The following is a 20,852-nucleotide window of genomic DNA, read 5'->3' as shown; positions in this document are numbered from 1 at the left end:
TATCTTTATGGAAAACCTGAAACATTATTTTATATTTGAAAGAAGAAACTCTATGTAATTTAAAAAATAAAAGTGTGTGGGCAAAAAATGTTTCCCTGAATGCTACTGTTGGTTCACTGAATTCTTGTGTTTGCAAGGTGAGTTTTGAAATGTCATTCCTTTCTGACTCGAGTAAATCTCTTTCAGGGCTTCCTTTTGTAACCTTGGAACTATCAGGAATGCCAAGCTGGTCTTCTGAGACTTTTTTCAGAGGTCTCAGGAATGTCTATTGTGACCTCTAGACAAATTGTCAATTAACGTTTCAGAGTAGCTGTGTTAGTCTGTAACTGAAAAGAAGTGGGTTGTGCCCATGAAAGCTCATGATACCTTCTATGTTTTTTGTTAGTCTCTAGGGGTATGTCTACACTGCATGCTGATTTTGAAATAAGCTATTCTGGAATAGTTATTCCAAAATAGCTTATTTTGAAATAGCACATCTATACTGCAGGGAAGCCTCAAAATTAGTCCAAGGCAGGCTTCCCTAATGTAGACATGCTGTCTTTCTTTAGAGCCAGAAGGCCCTGGGGAGGAATAACTTAGAATGGCCCCAGTAAGGCACTGTTTTGAAACAGCAGCAGTGGAGCATGTACACACATGCCTTATTTCAAAATAGCTATTTCAGAATAGGCATTATTCTTTGTAGAATGAGGTTTACAGATTTTTGGAATAAGCTGTCCATTATTTTGAAATAACGGAATGGCTGTGTAGATGCTTGCATTGTTATTTCGAAATAATACTAGTTATTTCAAAGTAACGGTGCTGTGTAGACGCACCCTAAGTGCTGCAAGACCATTTGTTGTTTTTGAAGTTTTGTCAGTTAGTGTTAATCTTTAGAAAAGACGTCCTTGATGAAAAACTGCAACTAGTGTTTTGATTATACTAAGTTAATAAAGTTAACAAAATTTAGGGCTTTTAAAACAGTTTGATTAGGGCTGCCAACAGAGTTGGGGGGCCCCTGAGCATGGTGTGTGTGCAGGGAAGGGGGACTGGCTCCAGGCCCCAGAAGGGGAGGGGCCTTAGGCAGATAGGGCAGGGCTGCAGGTTAGCATCTCCCAGCCAGCCCTTCAGTGCTGCCAAGACGATGCTACCCAGGGCTCTGGCGGCAATTTAAAAGTCTTGGGGCTCCAGCTGTTGCCACGATGGTGGCAGCAGCAGCAGGGAGCTCTGGGCCATTTAAATAGCTGGTCCCAAAGACAGCTGCTCCTCCCTCCCCAACCTCTCCTTTGGTAGCCCTGAGTTGGATTAATTCTTGGTCAACTTTTCCTTTCTTGACTGTTGTGATACTATTGTTTTGTTAGTTCAGCATCCTAATTTTCCAGGAACTGAATTTATAATATTGGAAAAAATAGGAAAATAAATTTCCAAATGTTCTTTGTGTCAGAACCCCTTTTTCCCCCCACTGTAAGGTCATCTTTCAATACCTGTGCCAGTGTAAATGTGTTCCCGCAATAAGATTTTTCTACCAGATGTATTCCTATCCTTTCCTATTACATTGTCTTCTCAAATGCGTGTTGTGTGTTCTATGCAAAGTTCTGATAAGATTAACTCTGTTTACTGGAAAGGGAGAAAAAAAACTCTTTTCATTTTAGGGTACAAGCAGAATCAGCACTCCTAAGCAACAGTGGAGGAAAATTCTCTTGTCCTGTAAGGATACGTTCCGTATGCAACTTGGAAGACTGCTAGTTCATATGTTGTCACCAGCACGGCCATTGCAAGAAAGAAAGCTAGCTTTGGAGATAGTATGTGAAACAAACCACAAGGAGATTATGCGAGATTGTCTCAGCTCAGCTCTGCAAGTATGCTGTATTTTTAAGATGAAGCATATAAAAGCTGTGTAGTTCTTACACATTAGTGTCCTTGTTTAAAGGTGGTAAAATATTTTCAGGCATGTGTGTTTCTAGAGGATACACATAAAAAGTTAATTGCAATTTCAGAGGTTGTCAATTTTCACTTCTAGCCCTGCTGGAATTCACTATACCAGAACATAGTATTCATGTTTGATCTCTGTAGTCCAGATTTCTGTGTTTTGGCATCCTTGTGGATGCTCCCAGGCTGAGGCACTCAGGGGGAAAAGCTGGGGCCCCTCTATGCTCCATAACTCCTCCCCGCCCTCCCAGATATTAGTACTGCAAATATCTCATTTGCAGCACCCAAGCTCAGAAAGAGAGGAGGAGCAGCTGAAGACTGGGGGATTCTCAGGGGAAAAGGCGGGTTGGCTGTGTAGTCACACAGGGCTGCACTCTTGGCCCGTGGTCGTGGTGCTCTGTGCCTCTGTCCCAGACCCCACCTGGGCAATGCTAGAGCCTGTGCAGCCAGTGACATCAGAAGGGTCATCATTGATCTTTCGTGGTCTGGCAGACAGAGCCATCTGGCCCACTGGGGGAGGGGGCGGGCTGTGGCAGTTGCCCCAACTAGCCTATGTACAGGATGGCCCCCCCATAGTGATGGGAGCCTGTGGTGCCCAGATAATTACTGGGGGAAGGAGGGCTGGTTTCCATGCGGTGGCAGAAGCCCAGGAAGCAGACTGACACATCAGCCAGTGCTACTCTGCTGCCTTCTCCCAACCAGCTCACTCTGCTTCATCATGGAGCAGAGCACCCTGTCCCCATTGCGCTCTGCTCCCTTGAGGTCTACAGGGCTGGTGAAAGCAGAGCGGAGCAGGCTGGGGCTAGGGCACTCTGCTTCCTGCTGCCATCGAGCATCCCATCTGGGGATGCTGCATTGCTCTGCTTCCCAGGCTCCTGCCATTCTGATAAGCACAGGGGAAGGACTCGACCCCTGCTGCCGCCCTGTGCCAGTATCCCCTGGATCACATATTTCCAGGGAGGAGGCTTCAGCAATGGGATGGGGGGGGTGGAAAGGGGCAGACCTAGGGTGGGGTTTCGGGGTAAGGGGTGGACAAGGACGGGTGTCGATCGAGGCAGAAAGAGGCAGTGTGTGCCCTGTGTCTACAATGGGGTGTGGGGAAGATGTTGCAACCCCTTGTAGATTCCCTGTTTCAGGACTGGAAGTCCTGAGGATGCCAGATCAGGGAGGTACAAACTTGTAGCATTTTTACACACACAAGCTGCTACTGGCATTATCAGTAGAAAATGTCACATTTGGTGGAATGGGGAAGAGTAGGATGCGGCAAAGGTGCTACAGATAGGTGGGTTTACATAGTCAATAGGGAGAGCGGGTGTGGGCGGTGGGATAGGTGGCTAGTAGCCCATACTGAGAAAGGGGACTCAGTAAGGTGGCCTATGAAAGTAGCTACAGGTTGTGATGCAGTTAGGCTGATGCCAGAAGTACAGATGCAAACTTCCTGGGTTTTGCAAAAGTGGCAAGGAGTCCTGTGGCACCTTAAAGACTAACTGAAGTGTTGGAGCATAAGCTTTCGTGGGCAAAGGCCCACTTCGTGCATCTGATGAAGTGGGTCTTTGCCCATGAAAGCTTATGCTCCAACATTTCAGTTAGTCTATAAGGTGCCACAGGACTCCTCGCTGCTTTTGCAGATTCAAACTAATACGGCTACCTCTCTGATTCCTGGGTTTTAACATTGTTTTTGCTCATTAAAATACATTGTATTTTTTTTATCAATTGTCAACTTGTGTACTGTAAGATTCAATTCAATTCAATTTTGACAATTTAAGTGGGATTGGGTAATCTGTGTTATGAACGCATAACTCAAAAATGGCTGAACGGGTTTTTTAATATTTGAGCACTGCATTTCAGTGTTCCTCACAAGTGACCCATTTCTTCAGATGCATTGTCTTCATTTTATACACTCTGTGAAATAACAAGTGTATACCTCAGAGTTACAAACTTGAAATTTATGTGAGTAAAACCCTATTTGAGTCTTATGGAAATTTAAAGGGTGCTGAGTAGTAAAAGTCTAGGCTGAGAGACAGATTTCCTCTTAGTATACAGCAGAAAAGAAAGCAGAAAATAAAGTTACAGTTCTATTTAAGGCCTGTAAGACATGTATTTCAGATCATATATGAGTTTCTTACTGGCATATGACATTTTTATAAGGTCTAAAGAAGCAGTGGGAAGAGAGCAAATTCAGAAGCAGTGGTCTTTGGTTGAGGCACCATGTTGAACATATTTCCTGCTTTCAGCTACTGCTTCAGAGCTTTCTCTCAATAGTACTTTGGTTGAAGTGCTTTCAGAGAGCTGAGCTGAAGATTTTTATGCCTTGGATTTTATGTGAATGCATCTGTTCTCAAAGAGAGGCTTTTCCTTTATTTATTTTGGGATTTTGTAGATCAGGAGAGGAAAAAATCTCAAAATAGCTCAATCACCATCATTAGTAGAGAAAACATGCCTTGGTGTACTATAAAAGATGACCGAATGAAAATACTTTTATATATGTTCTACTGGCAAAATCAAAATAACTATACTTTTTTATTCATCTTCTAGCATGGACCTAAATTAGCCCTCTATCTGTATGAGTTAATGCATGATTGCAAGAATGAATTGACCGAAGAAGAACTGCTATCTTCAGGTGTATTTATGGATGCATTAAAGTTTTGTGGCTATAAATGCATTCCTCCCAATGCACCACCAAAGCCAGACCTCCTTAAAGTGATGAAAGAGGTGTGTGAATATTAATAAACATTTTCTATTGAATCAGAATTATTCAGAATATTATTTGCAATTAATGCTATGCTGCTTGGATATGTGGTAATATGGTAACTTCCTCACAAAAATGATCACACTTTCTGTTACTCTTGGCAAGCTGGTCAGTGATTGATTGCCTATTTGACCATGGTCAAACAGTGCAGAGCGAAGGCCCTGATGCAGGTGACAGCCTCCCTTATGATTTCTTCATGGTGCCATCTGTTAACAAGGTTATTCAGATACCTTGATCACTCACTTTGCTATATACTAATGCAACCTGTTTAGAAATAGATGAGAGAACTGAAAGCTAAGCATCTTGATGGCCTGGTATTCACATAAATGCACTAGAAGATTCCAGTCAATCAGTATAAATGTTGATTTATAAATCATATTAAACAATTTAGCAGACATGATCCCTGCCCCAAAGAGGTTACTCACTTAACAAACATACAGAAACTAACTCAAAGGTAATGGGGAGAGGGGCGTGTAAGGGAGGGAGGTTCAGTCACTAAACCTCCAGCTCCACGCAGAGAAAAAGATTCAGTTGACTTTTTTTCTTTTTGATAGTGTTCCAGTCTTGCACAATGGTCACATTTAGAAGTTCATCTAACATTGCTAAAAAATTATTACAGGCACTCCCCAAGTTATAAACCTCCAACTTATGAACTTCCGCAGAAAAGCACACCTGCAGCCTCAGCAGACTAGGCAAGAGGCACAGGTGGCAGCAAGCGGCATAAGCACTGGAGGAAGCACTGCAGCCAGTCACATCCTCTAGCCACCTCCCACTCTCTGGGCTCAGCACTGGCTCTGGCCATCGCCCCCCACTTCCAGTGGACTGCCCCCTGCCCCACTCACCAGGAGGTGCCAAGTGGTGCAGGCTGGAGGAGCAGGGGGTGGCCACGAATCCAGTGGTTGGAGAGAAGTGGTGGCTCCCCTTCAAGCTGCCAGTTCTCTCCAGTCACTAGCTGTGTAGCTGCCCCCTGCTCCTTTTGAGTCCTGCAATCTCCAGTCGTGCCATTTGCCGCCTCCTGGTGAGCAGGGGCTGGCTGCAGCCCATAAATTGGGCTGGCCAGGATATGGGACTGGCCACAGGAGCCGGTTCTGAACCCATAGTGGGGAGGTGCAGGACAGGGGATGTGCCGAAGCTCCCCTCAAATACCATCTATTTCCTCTTCCTTCTCTTATTAAACCTGCCTTTCTCCAAGCACCAGCATTTAAGATTTAATAAAAAAACTATTTCTTAGTCAATTTTATTTTTATTTAATTACTAGTATTGCAATGGTATTGGGTTTTTTCTAACTTTTTCAGCTATATTATGGGTTAAATGGACTTTTGTGGCTTAGCCTGGCAACCTAAGCACCCTTTATAACGTTGTTTTATGAGAATGCATTTCAGATTCCAAACAATCAACTTACAAATGCATTTTTGAGCACAACCCTTTGTAAATTGGGGGCTTCCTATATTTTCACTTTTCAGAACTTCCTTGTGCTTTGCATTTTTTTAATTCAAATAGCTCAGTTAAGTAATATTATTTGCTTCATCTCCAAGTTGAATAGTTACTGTGACTATATGTGATATGTCCTAATATATTGTTTAAACAGTGTGTTATTTTGAGTTGAGAACAGGCCATATGTGACTTTAAAAGTAACTTCTGCTGCTTAGAAGAATAGAACCACTTAATATCCGCCTTTAGAGTAAAAAACATAAATGACTTGCAAACTGTTCTCCTTGTTGATATGATAGTGCTACTGGAATGAAGGTCTGATACTAGGACAGTGGTTCCCAACCTGTGGTCCGTGGACCCCTGGTGGTCCGCAATGGTACTTTAGGGGGATCTGTGGAAAGTTTTAAAATAGAAATTAAAATAAATGTACGGAGCCTCTCGCAGTTAGCACATCCTTCAAATCGCGTTGCTTCCCAAGGCTCAGGAAATAGTGTGGGCTGAGGGACTTACTGGCTGCCAGCACAGAGCCTCTAAAGCTCCCAGCCATGGGAGCTCAGCTGAGAGGCTCCGTGCCAGTAGCCAGCAAGTCCCTTAGCCCGTGCTGCTTCCCGAGCAGGCTGAGGGACGCAGCTTAGGAAGCAGCAGGGACAGCTGTATTGTTTGGAGCAGGGTCCGTAACATTTTAATAGATTGAAAAGGGGTCCATATGCCCCCAAAAGGTTGGGAGCCACTGCTATAGGATGTAATATCCTTAAGTAAGGAGAGATGATTTTATTAAGTTAGCAGACTTGGATTCTGTTGATGTCTTTAGGAGCATTAATTCGTGTCTCAGTTGTAGTATAATTAAGCACAATAAAATGTATACTTTTTTTTAAACTGGAATTTATTTATTTTTTTAATTTCAGGATCAAAAAAAGTATGAAGCAGAGGAATGTATGAACAAAGCTGCTTGGGAAAAGACTATGAGTAATAATCAGCAAAAGTAAGTAAAAGGTCTATGTAATACCTTTAGCACATCTGATTGCAAAATGCCATGTGCACTTCATATTAAATCTTAATCTGGGACTGTTAAATTTTTATTATGCTTGAATTAAAATAGTTTGATTGTAGGTAAGTAACATTCACTGATAGCCTTCACTAATAACCAACAACATTACTTACATTTCAGAAAATTTTAGAACACTTAATATTTTGTTGAGCATATATCTTTTGAAAAATAATTCTTTCCAATGAAAGGCTAGCTAGTCTATCCAGCGGTATGTTTCTCCCATTGCATGTGAACTATGCAATTACATATGTGGCACAAGTTGTTGCAACCAGCTGATTAGCTCACAAAACTCACTTTCTTCTTCAAATGCTGGTTCCTGTGTAATTCCGCGTGTGTCCAGAGATTTTAAGAAGTAGCATCCGTTGTCCCATGAGAGAGATCTACTTGTGCTCCCAAGCAAGGGCATAAGAAGCATTCTGGGTCAATATCTTCTCAGTTGGAATCCAGTGTCCTCTCTTACTTCAGCCTTTCAGAAAATGTAATTATGACTGTAAATAGTTATTCTTTAGCTTATTCAGTTTCCCAGACTAGGGGCTCCCTTCCCATGGTCTGGGACTATGCCGAGACTCCTGAACGTCTTAAACTGTGTCTCTTGAGCTAGAACCTTCTCAGTCAGCAACGAACACCAATACTGCTTACTGTTTGGGTATGATATACACATTGTGGTGAGGTGCAGCATTTGTTTCTTGTTTCCACAGAGAACTCACAACTTGTGAGCTTCATTTTATGAAACATTTAATAGACAAGGCTATCAAGTCCCTCTTTGATCCAGTCCAGAAAGACCACTCACTCAGTCTCATCAAATGAGCAGCACCCTTCTGAGCACATGCTTAGGAGTGGAGCCCCTCCTGTCCTAGCCAAAAGATTCTTCTTCTAGGGCTTTCCATGAGAGTAGGGGACATTCTTCTGGGCTCAGATCCCTAATAAGCACTGTCCATAAGAGACAAACTCCTTCCCGAAGTCAGAAGGGCCCTTATGCACACAACCTAAGGAACTGGCTCTGCAAAAAAAACTCCACAAGATGGAAGGTAAAGTTCATAGAAAGAAGGATCTGTAGGTTCTGTCAGTGATATCGGGTATCAAAGAACAAGGACAATCATCCACTGGTCCCATTCACAAGTGCAGCTCCAGAGTCTGGTACCGACACAGCTACCCAAAGAATGCACCAGAACAAGGAGTGTACAGTGCCATCCATCAGAGTTCCCCACACACCAGAGCAGACTTAGAGACCTATTCACCACTAGAGGGCATCTTCCTCCCTGACTCTCAGCCTCTACTCTTATCTGACCCAGCCCTCCTGAACATTACTTTACCAATAGACCATATTGCTAGCTGTCCCAGGAACTGTCATACTTACAGCCATCTGGGGAATTGCCCTAGTAATGACAGTTTTGCCATTGCAAAAGGAGAAATTTTGGATTTGGATGAATCCAGTGAGCTACTCCCTCCTTCTCTAGAGAGAAGCATGCCTGGGCAGGCAATCCAGTACTGATGGACACTGCGGTAGTGTGTGAATCCCATGTTCAGCAGTAATATTTGCTTGTCTGTCCTTTTTTTTTTTTTTTTTTTCCCCCCCCCAAAATCCCATGTGTGATCACAACTCTGCCATCACTAGGGGACACCAGAGGTTCTAGCTGAGCAGGACCAAGCAGAATCTTAATCATAAGTAGTTTGTAATGGATTATTGAGGTCTTTCCACTACTCTTCAGAATATAGTTCAGTTGCTATCTCTTTCACTTTCCCTGATACAATAAGCCTAAAGATTCAGAACACAAACAGTAGAACCTTGGAAATTGTCCTGTACTATTCAAAAAATCATGCCAACTTTGACAAAACACAGTACGTGTATTTAGGATGAAGAATTCAAAATAGTACATCCTAAAACACGCATGCCAAATTTACCAGTTAACCTTTGCTTTCCCTGGCCTGCATTCTGGGATAGGTATGTGAAGGACTAGTTGACTATCCGATAAGCAAATGCTTATCGGATAGTCGACAGGACAGTCTGGTACCGACGGTCGCTTGCTTACCTCCCTTGCTGCCTCTATCAAAGGCAGCAAGGGAGGGGGGAAGAAGAGGGGCTACTTAAAAGCAGCAGTGCTGCTTGAAGCCTGGGTCCAGCCCCCAGGCTCCATGCAGCGCTGCCACTTTGAAATGCCGCATGCAGCCTGAGGCCAGCTGGGGTGTCCCGAGGCTGAGGGCGGAATTTCAAAGCAGCAGCACTGCATGGCGCCTGGGATCAGCCGGGGACCTCAGGGCTGTTGCTACACTTCAAAGACAGAGGCGCCCTGTCAACTAATCAAATAGTTGATGTAAAATGCATCGACTATTCTATTAGTCAATTACCTGATACTTAACATCCCATATTCTGTGCTGTGCCTTAAAGGTGTTATTCATAACTTAGCTAAGAAATCAAGAGGTACACATGATTTTATTTATGCCCTCCAGAATGCAAATTATGTATCAAATTGTTAGTGAATTCTGGATAATAACTGGCTAACTGATTAAACTGTTCAAGGTATTCAGTATACTGTCTTTCCTGGGTCTTAAATATTAATTAGGCATTTTATAATCTGGTTCATATTACTTTTTCCTCAGTCTCTCTCAACGTCTGGATGCAAAGTCAAAAGATATTTCCAAAATAGCTGCAGATATCACCCAGGCAGTCTCTTTGTCACAGGGAATGGAAAGGAAAAAAGTGATTCAGCACATTAGGAGAATGTATAAAACAGATTTAAGTGCCAGTAGGCACTGGCAGGAACTTGTTCAGCAACTTACACATGATAGGTAAGTGGTGGCCATTTTAGATCTGTATTGCTGGACTTAAGTGGTTGTTCTGTGTACTTGTGACATTAATGTTATAAGCAATTGAAATGCATGTGCTAGTTTAAAACAAAATTAGGTTAATATGATTTGTACTTTCTAATAATACTACAGCTTCTAACACTAAATATATTTTCCTGTATATAAGTGGACAATCAAATGGCATTTTAGATGTTAGAATATCTAAGATGGGCACTTTGTCAAATATATTCAGTGCACATAATGGATGAGGAGAAGGAATAACATAAGATTTTACTATGTTAAAAAGGCATAGTAGTAAAAGTGAAGGACTAATACAGGTCTGGTTTGAGTGTTTTGCATAAACTGTTATCTTCCCACCAGTGTTGATGCAAATATATTAAGCCAAATCAAGAAATCATGACTGGCAACAAAATGCTGTATCTTGTTACTGCAGAAACAAAAGCTTACAAGACCCTTTTAAAAAGAGAATGGCTCAAACAATGTGCAGTCTCAAACTTCAGAGTGTCCATTATGATCGTACAGATTGGACTTCCCAAAACCAGGAGTCCATCTGGCAATATCCATGGTCTGAGAGGACCATGGGGGTTCCCCAGTGGCAAGAGCGCTGGAGGCTGGGAGCCCCAGTGGCAAGAGCGCTGGAGGCTGGGAGCCCAGCGGGGCTACAGATGAGGCTGGCACCAGAGCCCAGGTAGTGTAGCAGGGACTGCAGCACCCCAGGAGCAGGGCCAGAGACGCAGCAGGCTAATAGTTGGGCCAGGGCTGGAGACACAACAGATGAGGCAGCCCTGATAGTGGGGCTGGGGCCAGGGATTCGGCAGCCCCAATAGTGGGGCTGGAGCCCCGGGGCATTCTGGGCTGCCGGGGTCATAGCTGCTCAGCAGGGGGGTGCAGCTGGGGCTGGCAGCAGGGAGGGAAGGTAGTCCAGGGAATTGGGAGCAGGGGACCTCCTCTGGTCTGGCAAATTCCTTAGTTTGGGACTGGAAAGGTCCTGAGAGTGCCAGACCAGAAAGGTCCAACCTGTACTTCTACATCTGAACAAGTAATATTAGGTCTGAGTGTAGTAATTTAATCTATTAAGCACCACATTATGTACCTTGGTACTGTTACCTATTCCCTTGGTAACTTTTAAGCACTTTCCTAACCAATCCAGTCGTACTTATTTATAAGTAGGTCTATTAAAATCCATGGAACAGCTTGTGAGACTAAGAGTCTGCAAAGATCCAGTCCTCTGTTTAATAGCAACATGACATGGCCAGTGTTTCACTGTGAAATTCATGCCTGTTTATAATGGTTAAATGATGAACATTGATTAGAATCAGTGGGCGCATGTGTGTGTGTGTGTGTGTGTGTGTGTGTGTGTGTGTGTTCTAAAATGCTAAAATATTTTCATTTTTCAGAGCACTCTGGTATGATCCTTTATACTACCCAACATCTTGGCAGTTAGATCCAACAGAAGGCCCAAACAGAGAGAGGCGCCGTCTGCAGAGGTGCTATTTAACTATACCAAATAAATACCTACTCCGAGATAGGCAAAAACAGGAAGGTAATAACACTTTTAATATATAAATAAACTTGCTCCAAAGTTAGTGTGTTAAATGTTAATCCATTTTTCTTTTATGCTTTTCAATAGAAGTGATCAAACCCCCTTTATCTTACCTATTTGAAGACAAAACACATTCCTCTCACTCTTCCACTGTAAAAGACAAAGCAGCAAGTGAAAATATAAGGTAAGCTTTGAATTAGGAAGAAAGTCTTACTCAAAGGAAACTTTTATTTTTTGCCTTTGTTTATGCAAAGAGTATGCAATGTTTTCTAACAAGGAGATACTCTTTTATATAAGACGACTTCACTTGTTTGTCATAAATTAAGAACAGCAAATATAGTAAAGTGGTGGCTGATTTGAGAGGTTGTAGTGGGTTTACAGTCACTTCTAAGTTGCTGATACTAAATCCTAACCATCAGTAGAAAGTCATTATCTGGCAGGTACTGGGCCTATAATCAGTGACTTTGTGATTCATAGCCAGAGATCAGCATTGCAATTGAAACTTATTGGTGCTTTCAGCAGAAGCCCAGAAACAAATGGATGTGGAGACTCAGTTATATTCTCATCCCTTCATTGGTTAGCTGAGTAAATCTGCATTTTTACTGCCCATACTATATTTATTTAATGAATAATTAGGTTTTAACTTTGCAGTGCTGTCAATCCAGAATCTTTCAAAAGCACCAAAGGAGTTTAAAATAAGATCTGGGGCATGTAGAAAACAAATCCTAAATTTGTACAAGTGAATATATATTATAAAATTTGAGCTTGGTATTTCTCTCAAAGTTTGACCTTTTTTTCAGATGCTCATAATTCTTAGAGATGAGTGGCTAGTTCTATATGTTCCTTTGGGATCTGAATTCTTGAGTTCAAAGGAAAAAAGTCTACTTGGTTGAAGTGTGTAGTATTTGAGACTTCACTTTTTAGATAATTACTAAATTTCATGACTTGTAGTAAATGTTTTGATTTGTATATATGCAGAGTAAATCGAAGATGCATCAGTGTAGCACCTTCTAGAGAGACAGCTGGTGAATTGTTATTGGGTAAGTAACAGTTTCTATGACTACATATTTAAAATATTCTTGTAAAATATTCTTAATTATAGAGCAGCTTTAATGTCTTCTGTAATATTTAGGAAAAACGTTATCATAGTACTGTAGAACTGAAAGGGATCTCAAGAGGTCATCTAATCTAGTTCCCTCCCCTCCTGGCAGGTCTAAGTATTATCTGGTATAAATCTAATTCTCTTCATATAAGCAGGGCTTGCTGAGCCGCGGAGAGCCCTGCTCGCCCGCCACGCTGTCTGGTGTTCTGCACATGCGCAGATTGCCCGAACCCGGCTCTTCCGGGTTGTAATCTACTCGCCACGGGCGAGTAGATTACATAGATTGTCGAACCCTGCATATAAGTGTCAATTTGTCTGGAGTGGCTCATAACTCTGAGTGCCTATCTTAAGGTACACTGTCAGAAAACAAGGCAGATACCCCTAAACTGGTGTTATGTTCTATAATTAGACTTCACCAACATGGTAGCATATACAACAAGGAGTCTTGTGGCACATTTAACGACTAACATTTATTTGAGCATAAGCTTTTGTGGGTCAAAACCACTTTGTCAGATGTAAGTAGCAAATGTAAACTCCTTGATCACTGTAATAGTCTCACCATGGAGTCATGGATATTCCCCTTAGCCTTTTCAGTCTATTTTGCCACCCAAACAGACTGGATTTACTGATAAATGGTCGCTTGCATCAGAAATCACACCACATTCAGATTGCTTCCAGTCCCAACAGGCCAGTCACTTACCCCAGATCAATCGGTACCCTAGAACTTACACCAAAGACAACTTCTGTAGCCAATCCTATCATAATTAGAAAAACAAATGAGTTATTTAAATGGTTGTTAAATGAAATGCATATACACAATTAAGTTGCCATCCAAATTCTAAGAGACAGAATTACAGGAAAGACCCTCAATTCAGAGTGTATTTTTGTAGACCCAAATCTGCCTTGAGTTTGGTTTCTCTAATCTTGTGAAAGTTCAGCAGAGATATAGCTGGTGTGAAGATTGTTCATTTACCTCTTCCAGCATTCAAAGTTGTGGAATCAGGCCTTCTGCACCTACTTCACCATGAGTTGATGGGACAGTTAACAACATTTTTGTCTTATAATAATAGCCCATGAAATGTTGATGGTCCTCCTAAATGGACAGGCGGAGGAGCGGGGAGCATGGGAAGAATCCCTGTACTTGAGTTTGCAAGTTCAGAGTAAAATTTCTATGCCAGGGGTCAGCAACCTATGGAATGCAGTGCTATAAGTGGCACACAAGGTGATTTTTCTGTGGCGCACGGGTTGGGAGCTCAGCCCTGTGAGCCTCAGGATTGCTGCACAACTGCAGGCTGAAGCATCCAGCTCTCCCTTCCTGCGGTTGGGGGGGGGGGGGGGGAGATGGGCAAGAGAAGTGCACACACAGCATGGTCTAGGAGCTGTAGTGGCCCAGCAAGGAAGACCCCGTGCTGAGCTCTGCATCTCTGGGGCTGCCCCTGCTCAGCCTGGGAGTGCAGCTCCTAGGAGATTAACCCCTTCCCCCACTGCACTACAGGCTCTGTCTCCTGCTCTTGAAGGGGGCAGGACACTGGGGCTGCTCTACAGATTGGTGCTGGGGCCTGGGCTGTGTCATACTGCTCCCTGTGGTGTGTGTGCCAGGGTGGGGGAGCCCTTTCCCCAGGGTTCTGCTGTGTCCAGCTGGGCTGGGGCCAATTCTTGAACCCCAGAAAAGTAAATTTGGCCTATGGGAAGCCCTGAACCTCAGTCCTCCCTGTCCCTCACCTCATGGGGCTGGAGTGCCAGTGTGAGGTATTTCAGTTGGGGGTCACATCAGTGCGAGTTGAGAGTTTTTGGAGGAGTTTTTTGCTTCTCATTTGTGTGGTACACAACTGATTTTTCTGTGGGTCAGTGGTCTCTTACCCAAAAAAGGTTCCTCAGCCTGTCATAAAGAGAACATTGAATCTGTTTGTGTTAGACATAAATTAATATTTTACTTAGTTTATCAAACTTCATTTTAAATAAACATGAAAAGGTTAAAATGCTTAATCTGTGTAATTTAAACTAGACTGTTCTCCCCAGCTGCAGCAGTAGCAAAATGGTTCAGGCATAATTATGTAATTAACAGGGAGTTTCCATTAGCAACTGGTGGTCCATGGAAAGGCTTGCATTGACCCAGGTAGTCCACGGCGTGCATGGTGGAAAGAGTTTGTGATCTACTGGAGGAGAGACCAGATAATATGATGGTCTCCTTCTTGCCGTAACTCTGCGACTACCGGAGTTGCACCTGCTCTACCCAACTAGTCAATTTGGCCTTCCTTTCCTACAGTTTTCACAGGCGTGCTCATTGGAGTTATTGTTACTTCGTAAAGTAATACAATACTTGTCAAAAGATAGATTTCATTTAATTTCCACTAAAGTGCTGTCCTATTTACTTATTATTGTGAACAGCAATGTTGGTGTTTAGACATAATGTGTAATCATATTTATATATGTTAATAGTACAATGTACAGACTAAAGACTAATTAGTAACAGTCACATTTTGTATAAATATTCCTTTCTGCAGGCAAATATGGAATGTATTTTGTTGAAGACAATGCTTCTGATACAGTAGAAAGTTCTGTGAGTATGAACTAAATTTTTGCATAGATCACAAATTTTCTAAATTCTCTAAACTACAAGGGTATGTCTCTACTAGCTCGTTAATTCGAGCTAGGTAGGCAAATCAGGGAACCAGGGTTGCAGCAGGGCAGGGTAGCCAGGTGCACCTTGGGGGGACACTGAGGCAGTCTGCGGGCGGCAGTGTGAGGAATGCCTGTCGGGCCAGCATTAGAGGGGCCAGGGCTGGGCTGGGAGCCCCAGGGAGAGGAGTCCAGGAGCGGGCAGCCAGCAGGGGCGCACTGACCTCCTCTGATCTAGCAAACTCCCAGGTTAGGGACAGCTCAGGTCTCGAGGGTGCTGGACCAGGGAGGTCCAACCTGTAGTTTATAAAATTTTCCCAAGTACAAGCCACAGTTTAAAGTAAATTACTACAAACAACAGAGCATTGGTTTACAATATGCAGTATAAATAAACCTATTGTATGTTCTTCAGAGTTTTCATGGGGAAACTGAACCAGCATCATTTTCGTGGACATATGAAGAAATCAAGGAAGTTCATAAGAGATGGTGGCAATTAAGAGACAATGCTGTGGAAATATTTTTAACAAATGGAAGAACTTTACTCTTAACTTTTGACAATACAAAGGTAACAGTATGGCATTAAAATTTGATAATATATAATATGTATATAAAGGTATTTTTATAATTTCTTGAACACATTATGTGTGTTTTCATGGAATACATTAAGAAAAATTATGGGTAGGCTCTTCTGAATTTTTATATAATCCTGGAAGCTGCTATGAGTTAAGGGCTCAGCCAGGCTTTTTTGACAGACAGGATGTGTGTCACAGGTATGTTCTAAAACCATGGGACTAAACCAGTTCAGTCTCTTAATGTTGTGACTTTTTACCACATTGTTATGTTCTTAGCAGCTCTCTAGAACTTTGTAAATGAGAGAATCTTAGAGGACTTATATGGATTTATAACTTTTTAAATGTGTTGCTTGATTTAAAATTACAATAATCTTTTTAGGTCCGTGATGATGTGTACCACAACATCTTAACAAACCACTTGCCTAATCTTTTGGAGTATGGGAACATTACTGCTTTGACCCACCTGTGGTACACAGGACAGATTACCAACTTTGAATATCTGACTCATTTAAACAAACATGCTGGCCGCTCTTTCAATGATCTCATGCAGTATCCAGTATTTCCCTTTATACTTTCGGACTACACCAGCGAAACACTGGACCTAAATGATCCATCTGTTTATAGGTAACATGAAATCTTTGGAATTACTCCTTTCCACATAACTCCTTAAACTGGTTGTTTTCATAAAATCCACTTATTGATCACATAAATCAAGACTTAGGAAGTACATCTAGTCTAATATATTTGAGTGACCTTTAACAATATAGATGGCTCATCTAGTCAATTGAATAACATACCTGTTGTTGCCAACATTTATGTTCACAGTAGTTGGCAGGTCTTGCTCAATACCCGCTCTGCACTGTCTCACTTCCTGATATGCATTCCTTTGTCTTTAAAACAACAACAACCCAGCCTGTAACCAAAACATCTTTAAAAAATTGCAAAATATAATCAAAACCACTATCATGCTGTATGAGCAACCTGACAGATACCAAACCTAAATGTGTTAATTGTAAATGGACTCAAAACAAAGCAAGGATCTGTGTGAAGGTCAAAAGCAGGGAATATGAAGAGGAGTGTGAGCAAAGTGCCCCAGATAGTGCGCATTGCTCCTCAAAGGTGCTGGGGAGCCAGTGAATGCGGTCCAGAGGAACTCTGCCGGGATATGTGAATGGTGAGAGGAATGGAAATAGGCCCCACAATCGCAGAGAAGTGAGGGAGAGAAGCTACTGCAATGCTAGTGGCAGCAGGGAGATAGACTTCTCCAGGGTGAGAGGCTGTTCTCCCCCCTCCAGGAGGAACAGCCAAAGCCGAGTACCTGTTTCGGGGAAGGACTGACATTCTCAGGGCCAACAGACAGCACCCCTGGCAGGGGTAAAGAGAGAGATCTCCCCTTTGTTTTCTGATTATAAATGTATTTATTTTTGTTTGCGAGAGGAGTCCTCCTTGGGCCTACCTTGAGATCTACTTTGAAAATACGGAAAAAGGGGGTAGATGCACACTGGTCAGAGTGAGGCTGATTTATGGGGGAATTGATAATTCTGGTGACAGAGGAGGTGTCTTGGTACACTAGGAAAGGCATTACTCTTAAAGGGACGTTACAAGTCAGGATTGAAGAATCTTGGTGGGGGTGATGTGGGGATGCTGCCTGTTGCCTATACTGTGCGATTACTCTGTGGATAGATGACTTTCATTCCTCTCCTGAATAGAGCTTTTTTGTTAGGATTTGCCTTTATATTTGTCCTCTAACATTTTAACTCCTCTTTTCAGCTAAATTAGTTTGAGTCTTTATAATGTTAATTGACAGCTAATTGAATTTTCTACTTTAATTATGACAATGACAAGATGTCACCATCTTTTTTTATTACAGAAATCTAGCAAAACCCATAGCTGTACAGTCTAAAGAAAAAGAAGATAGATATGTGGATACTTACAAGGTATCTTAAACTCTCAATTGTATAGTGTTGTCTTCTGAGAACTAAAACCAAAACAATTTGGAGACTTTGTTTTTACTATGGGGTTTTTTTTTTGTTTTGTTTTTTAAATTATTTCTATGGGACACACATTTTTACCATGTTAAGCCTTTTGGAAAAATAGATCACCTTCTGTCTTGTGTGTGCGTGTGTCTGTAACAAAAACAAAAGAAATCTAGAATATAATATTAGAAGTTGCAATGCATCTTTATTATGTATGTTGGGTTTTAAATTTATGACCTACCAGATTAATATATATGAAGTTAACAAAGCAGCTAAAGAAATATATCTCTGTAAATTGGTTTGTCGTTTGTGGTCTAAAAATTATTTTGTACCAACTGTGTTCTTGTATGCAGTAGGACAGTTATGTTTTCTTCACATATCCTGGGTAATTGATCAATTAAACTAACTGCACAGTCTTACAATAATTTTCTCATTTCCTAAGATAAATCTAGTTTGAAAACAGATCTGATCATATAGAATAGTAGTATTCCACTCATGCTGCCTATTCTTTCTACAGAGCATTTGTTTAAGTGACCAGGGCCACAAATATCATGTTTCTAGTCCCTCTTACCTCTGTTGAAGTCTATAGAGAATGACTGGATGGGGCTGAAAACATTTACACATGGGCCTTACATTTAAATTGGCATCAAGGTCTGGAGCATGTTTTGACAAACATATGTATGGACTTGTTCTGGTTTTAAGTTTTTAGTGTGGAAAAACCCACATTATGACACCACAGTGCTCCTGGAGAGCAAGAACAATATTTACAATAAGAGCAATGCACTGAGACAGTTGTGTGGTCTGTTGTTTTAAAACTTTTATTGTTGAAACATTTATTGTTGAATTGATTGTAAAATGGAATTTTGAATGGACCTATTGATGTTGAGCACTATTTCCTCTTCATTCAATACATCAGTAAAATGTTCTTGTAGATTGTCAGTCAGTACATTGCCATGGTAGTAACAGTTCTTGATTACTAGATTGCTATATTGGGCTCGAGCATGTGAGTGCTAGGTTTTCTAATGTAATGAATTGAACATAAATATTTTAATGGCAGTTTCAAACAGATGTAAGACACAATTCACTTAGGCACCTACTAGGATTTTCAAAGAATCTCTATTTCTACCTAAATAGCTTTATTAATCTAGCCCTACGTTTTCTTCAAAAGTAAGGTGTTGGGCCCCAAGTGACTTTGGCACTTTTGAAAATGTCTTGGATCTGATTTTTCTGCAGCTTTTGCTCCAAAAACTCATATTTAGTATGCCTTTAAATTTCCTGCTCTAAGGATTAGTTTATGAACGAAAGAGTCAGATTGTTTCTTTGCTACAAGTTCTAGTGAAAAACACTACCTTTTTGTAAAAGTTAAATGGCACCCATTCTGCACTATAAAGTTACATGTTTCTGATGAAAGATTAAAGCAACTGGTGCAGCTGAATTAGTGCTTAATAGAGTTAACAGCAGATGTCGACTAGGACAAGCCACAGTTAATACAGTTTCTGAAATCCATGGTTAAAGTTTTGAGGTGTAACCAGAAGCATTGGAAACAATTACTGGAATAGTCTCTTCGAGTATGTCTACACTTGCACCCTAGTTCGAACTAGGGATGCAAATGTAGGCATTCGAAATATTCAACAAAGCGGGGATTTAAATATCCCATGCTTCATTAGCATGATCTCACCGGTGCGTTACTCCGATCAACAGCTATTTCGAAAGTACATGCCAGGATGCGTTAGTTCGAACCAAACCCCTTGGTTGAAACTAACGCATCCCGGCGTGCACTTTCACTTTCGAAACAGCTGTTGATTGGAGTAACGTGCCGGCGAGATCATGCTAGTGAAGTGTGGGATATTTAAATCCCCGCTTCGTTGACTATTTCATTGACGATTTCAAATGCCTACATTTGCATCACTAGCTCAAACTAGGGTGCAAGTGTAGACATACCCTTCTAGAAAACTAGTGGGCGGTAGAATGATTACATTACTTCAGACACAAGCTATTTTTTCAATTAGAAAAAAAACCTTATAAGACCAGGCTCTTCATTCTAAATGAGTTTATATTCTTCAGAAATTGCCTGAGATAGAAGGCATCAATGAAGTGCCAGACGGATGTATCTTGTATCATGTATAGTATCTCAGATGGACCCTTGCTGGCAACATTGCTTAAATTTAAGTAGCATGTTGGATAAGGAATGACACCCACGTTTTACCTGTTCTTCCTGTTCTAGTATTTGGAAGAGGAATACCGTAAAGGTGCTAGAGAGGATGACCCAATGCCTCCTGTACAGCCTTATCACTATGGATCTCATTACTCCAACAGTGGAACTGTGCTTCACTTTCTAGTTAGACTGCCTCCTTTTACTAAAATGTTCCTGGCTTATCAAGGTAAGATTAATTTTGTTAAAAATGATGATGAATTAAAAAATGTATTACATCTCACATTTAAAGTTAAATTATCAAGCGTGGTAAACTTAGAAATCTGACTTACCTTGACAGTGGACCCATACTGACACTTTCATAAAGAGAACATGTAATACATAAATTCTTTGTGCACCTCACAGAGCTTTACATCTTCAAAAATGTCTGTACATCTTCTGTGATCTATTCCAAAAAATCTGGCATCTATGGCTTTTAACTCTAAATCTCTTAGATCTCACAAATAGCATTTTGGATCTAAATATCAACGCTTCAGCCAAACTAAGTTGATGAACTTGAATTTTTTGAAGTCACCAATGTGCAACCAGCATTGTATGTTTTCCTCTTACCAAGTTTGGGTTTGGGTTTTTTCATTGCAGATCAAAGTTTTGACATTCCAGACAGAACCTTTCATTCTACCCATACAACCTGGCGCCTCTCTTCCTATGAATCTATGACTGATGTGAAGGAGCTTATCCCTGAATTTTTCTATCTTCCAGAGTTTTTAGTTAACAGAGAAGGTAATACACGATAATATAAAATTATCTCTAAAAAGGCCCAAGGATTGGGTCTCTGGGTTGAAACTGTAATTCTGTGTTATGGTCAGGTTTTTTCCCCCATGTATTTAATTGATTGTGAAGAGGAAACTTAGCAGGTCCATGTACTACTATAATCTTATTTGATTTCAATA

At 41.4% G+C, this 20,852-nt stretch overlaps 1 protein-coding gene across 7 annotated transcripts in view; it reads left to right on the top strand.

Moving 5' to 3' along the window:
• Positions 1–20,852, top strand: part of LYST (lysosomal trafficking regulator) — a 153,754-nt gene that overhangs the window by 108,847 nt on the left and 24,055 nt on the right. For all 7 annotated transcript variants that reach the window (XM_006122067.4, XM_075924798.1, XM_075924800.1 and 4 more), the window contains 13 exons: positions 1,629–1,835; positions 4,441–4,617; positions 6,991–7,067; positions 9,732–9,920; positions 11,336–11,481; positions 11,569–11,665; positions 12,460–12,521; positions 15,088–15,143; positions 15,615–15,767; positions 16,154–16,398; positions 17,645–17,711; positions 19,975–20,131; positions 20,542–20,682. In XM_006122067.4, coding sequence (XP_006122129.2) covers positions 1,629–1,835; positions 4,441–4,617; positions 6,991–7,067; positions 9,732–9,920; positions 11,336–11,481; positions 11,569–11,665; positions 12,460–12,521; positions 15,088–15,143; positions 15,615–15,767; positions 16,154–16,398; positions 17,645–17,711; positions 19,975–20,131; positions 20,542–20,682 — 1,774 coding nt within the window. The remainder of the gene's footprint in view (positions 1–1,628; positions 1,836–4,440; positions 4,618–6,990; positions 7,068–9,731; positions 9,921–11,335; positions 11,482–11,568; positions 11,666–12,459; positions 12,522–15,087; positions 15,144–15,614; positions 15,768–16,153; positions 16,399–17,644; positions 17,712–19,974; positions 20,132–20,541; positions 20,683–20,852) is intronic.

Source organism: Pelodiscus sinensis, chromosome 3, assembly GCF_049634645.1.
Source record: "Pelodiscus sinensis isolate JC-2024 chromosome 3, ASM4963464v1, whole genome shotgun sequence".
NCBI lineage: Eukaryota > Metazoa > Chordata > Testudines > Trionychidae > Pelodiscus > Pelodiscus sinensis.
The sequence above is the reverse complement of the archived record's forward strand: the minus strand, read 5'-3'. Positions and strand labels throughout refer to the sequence as shown.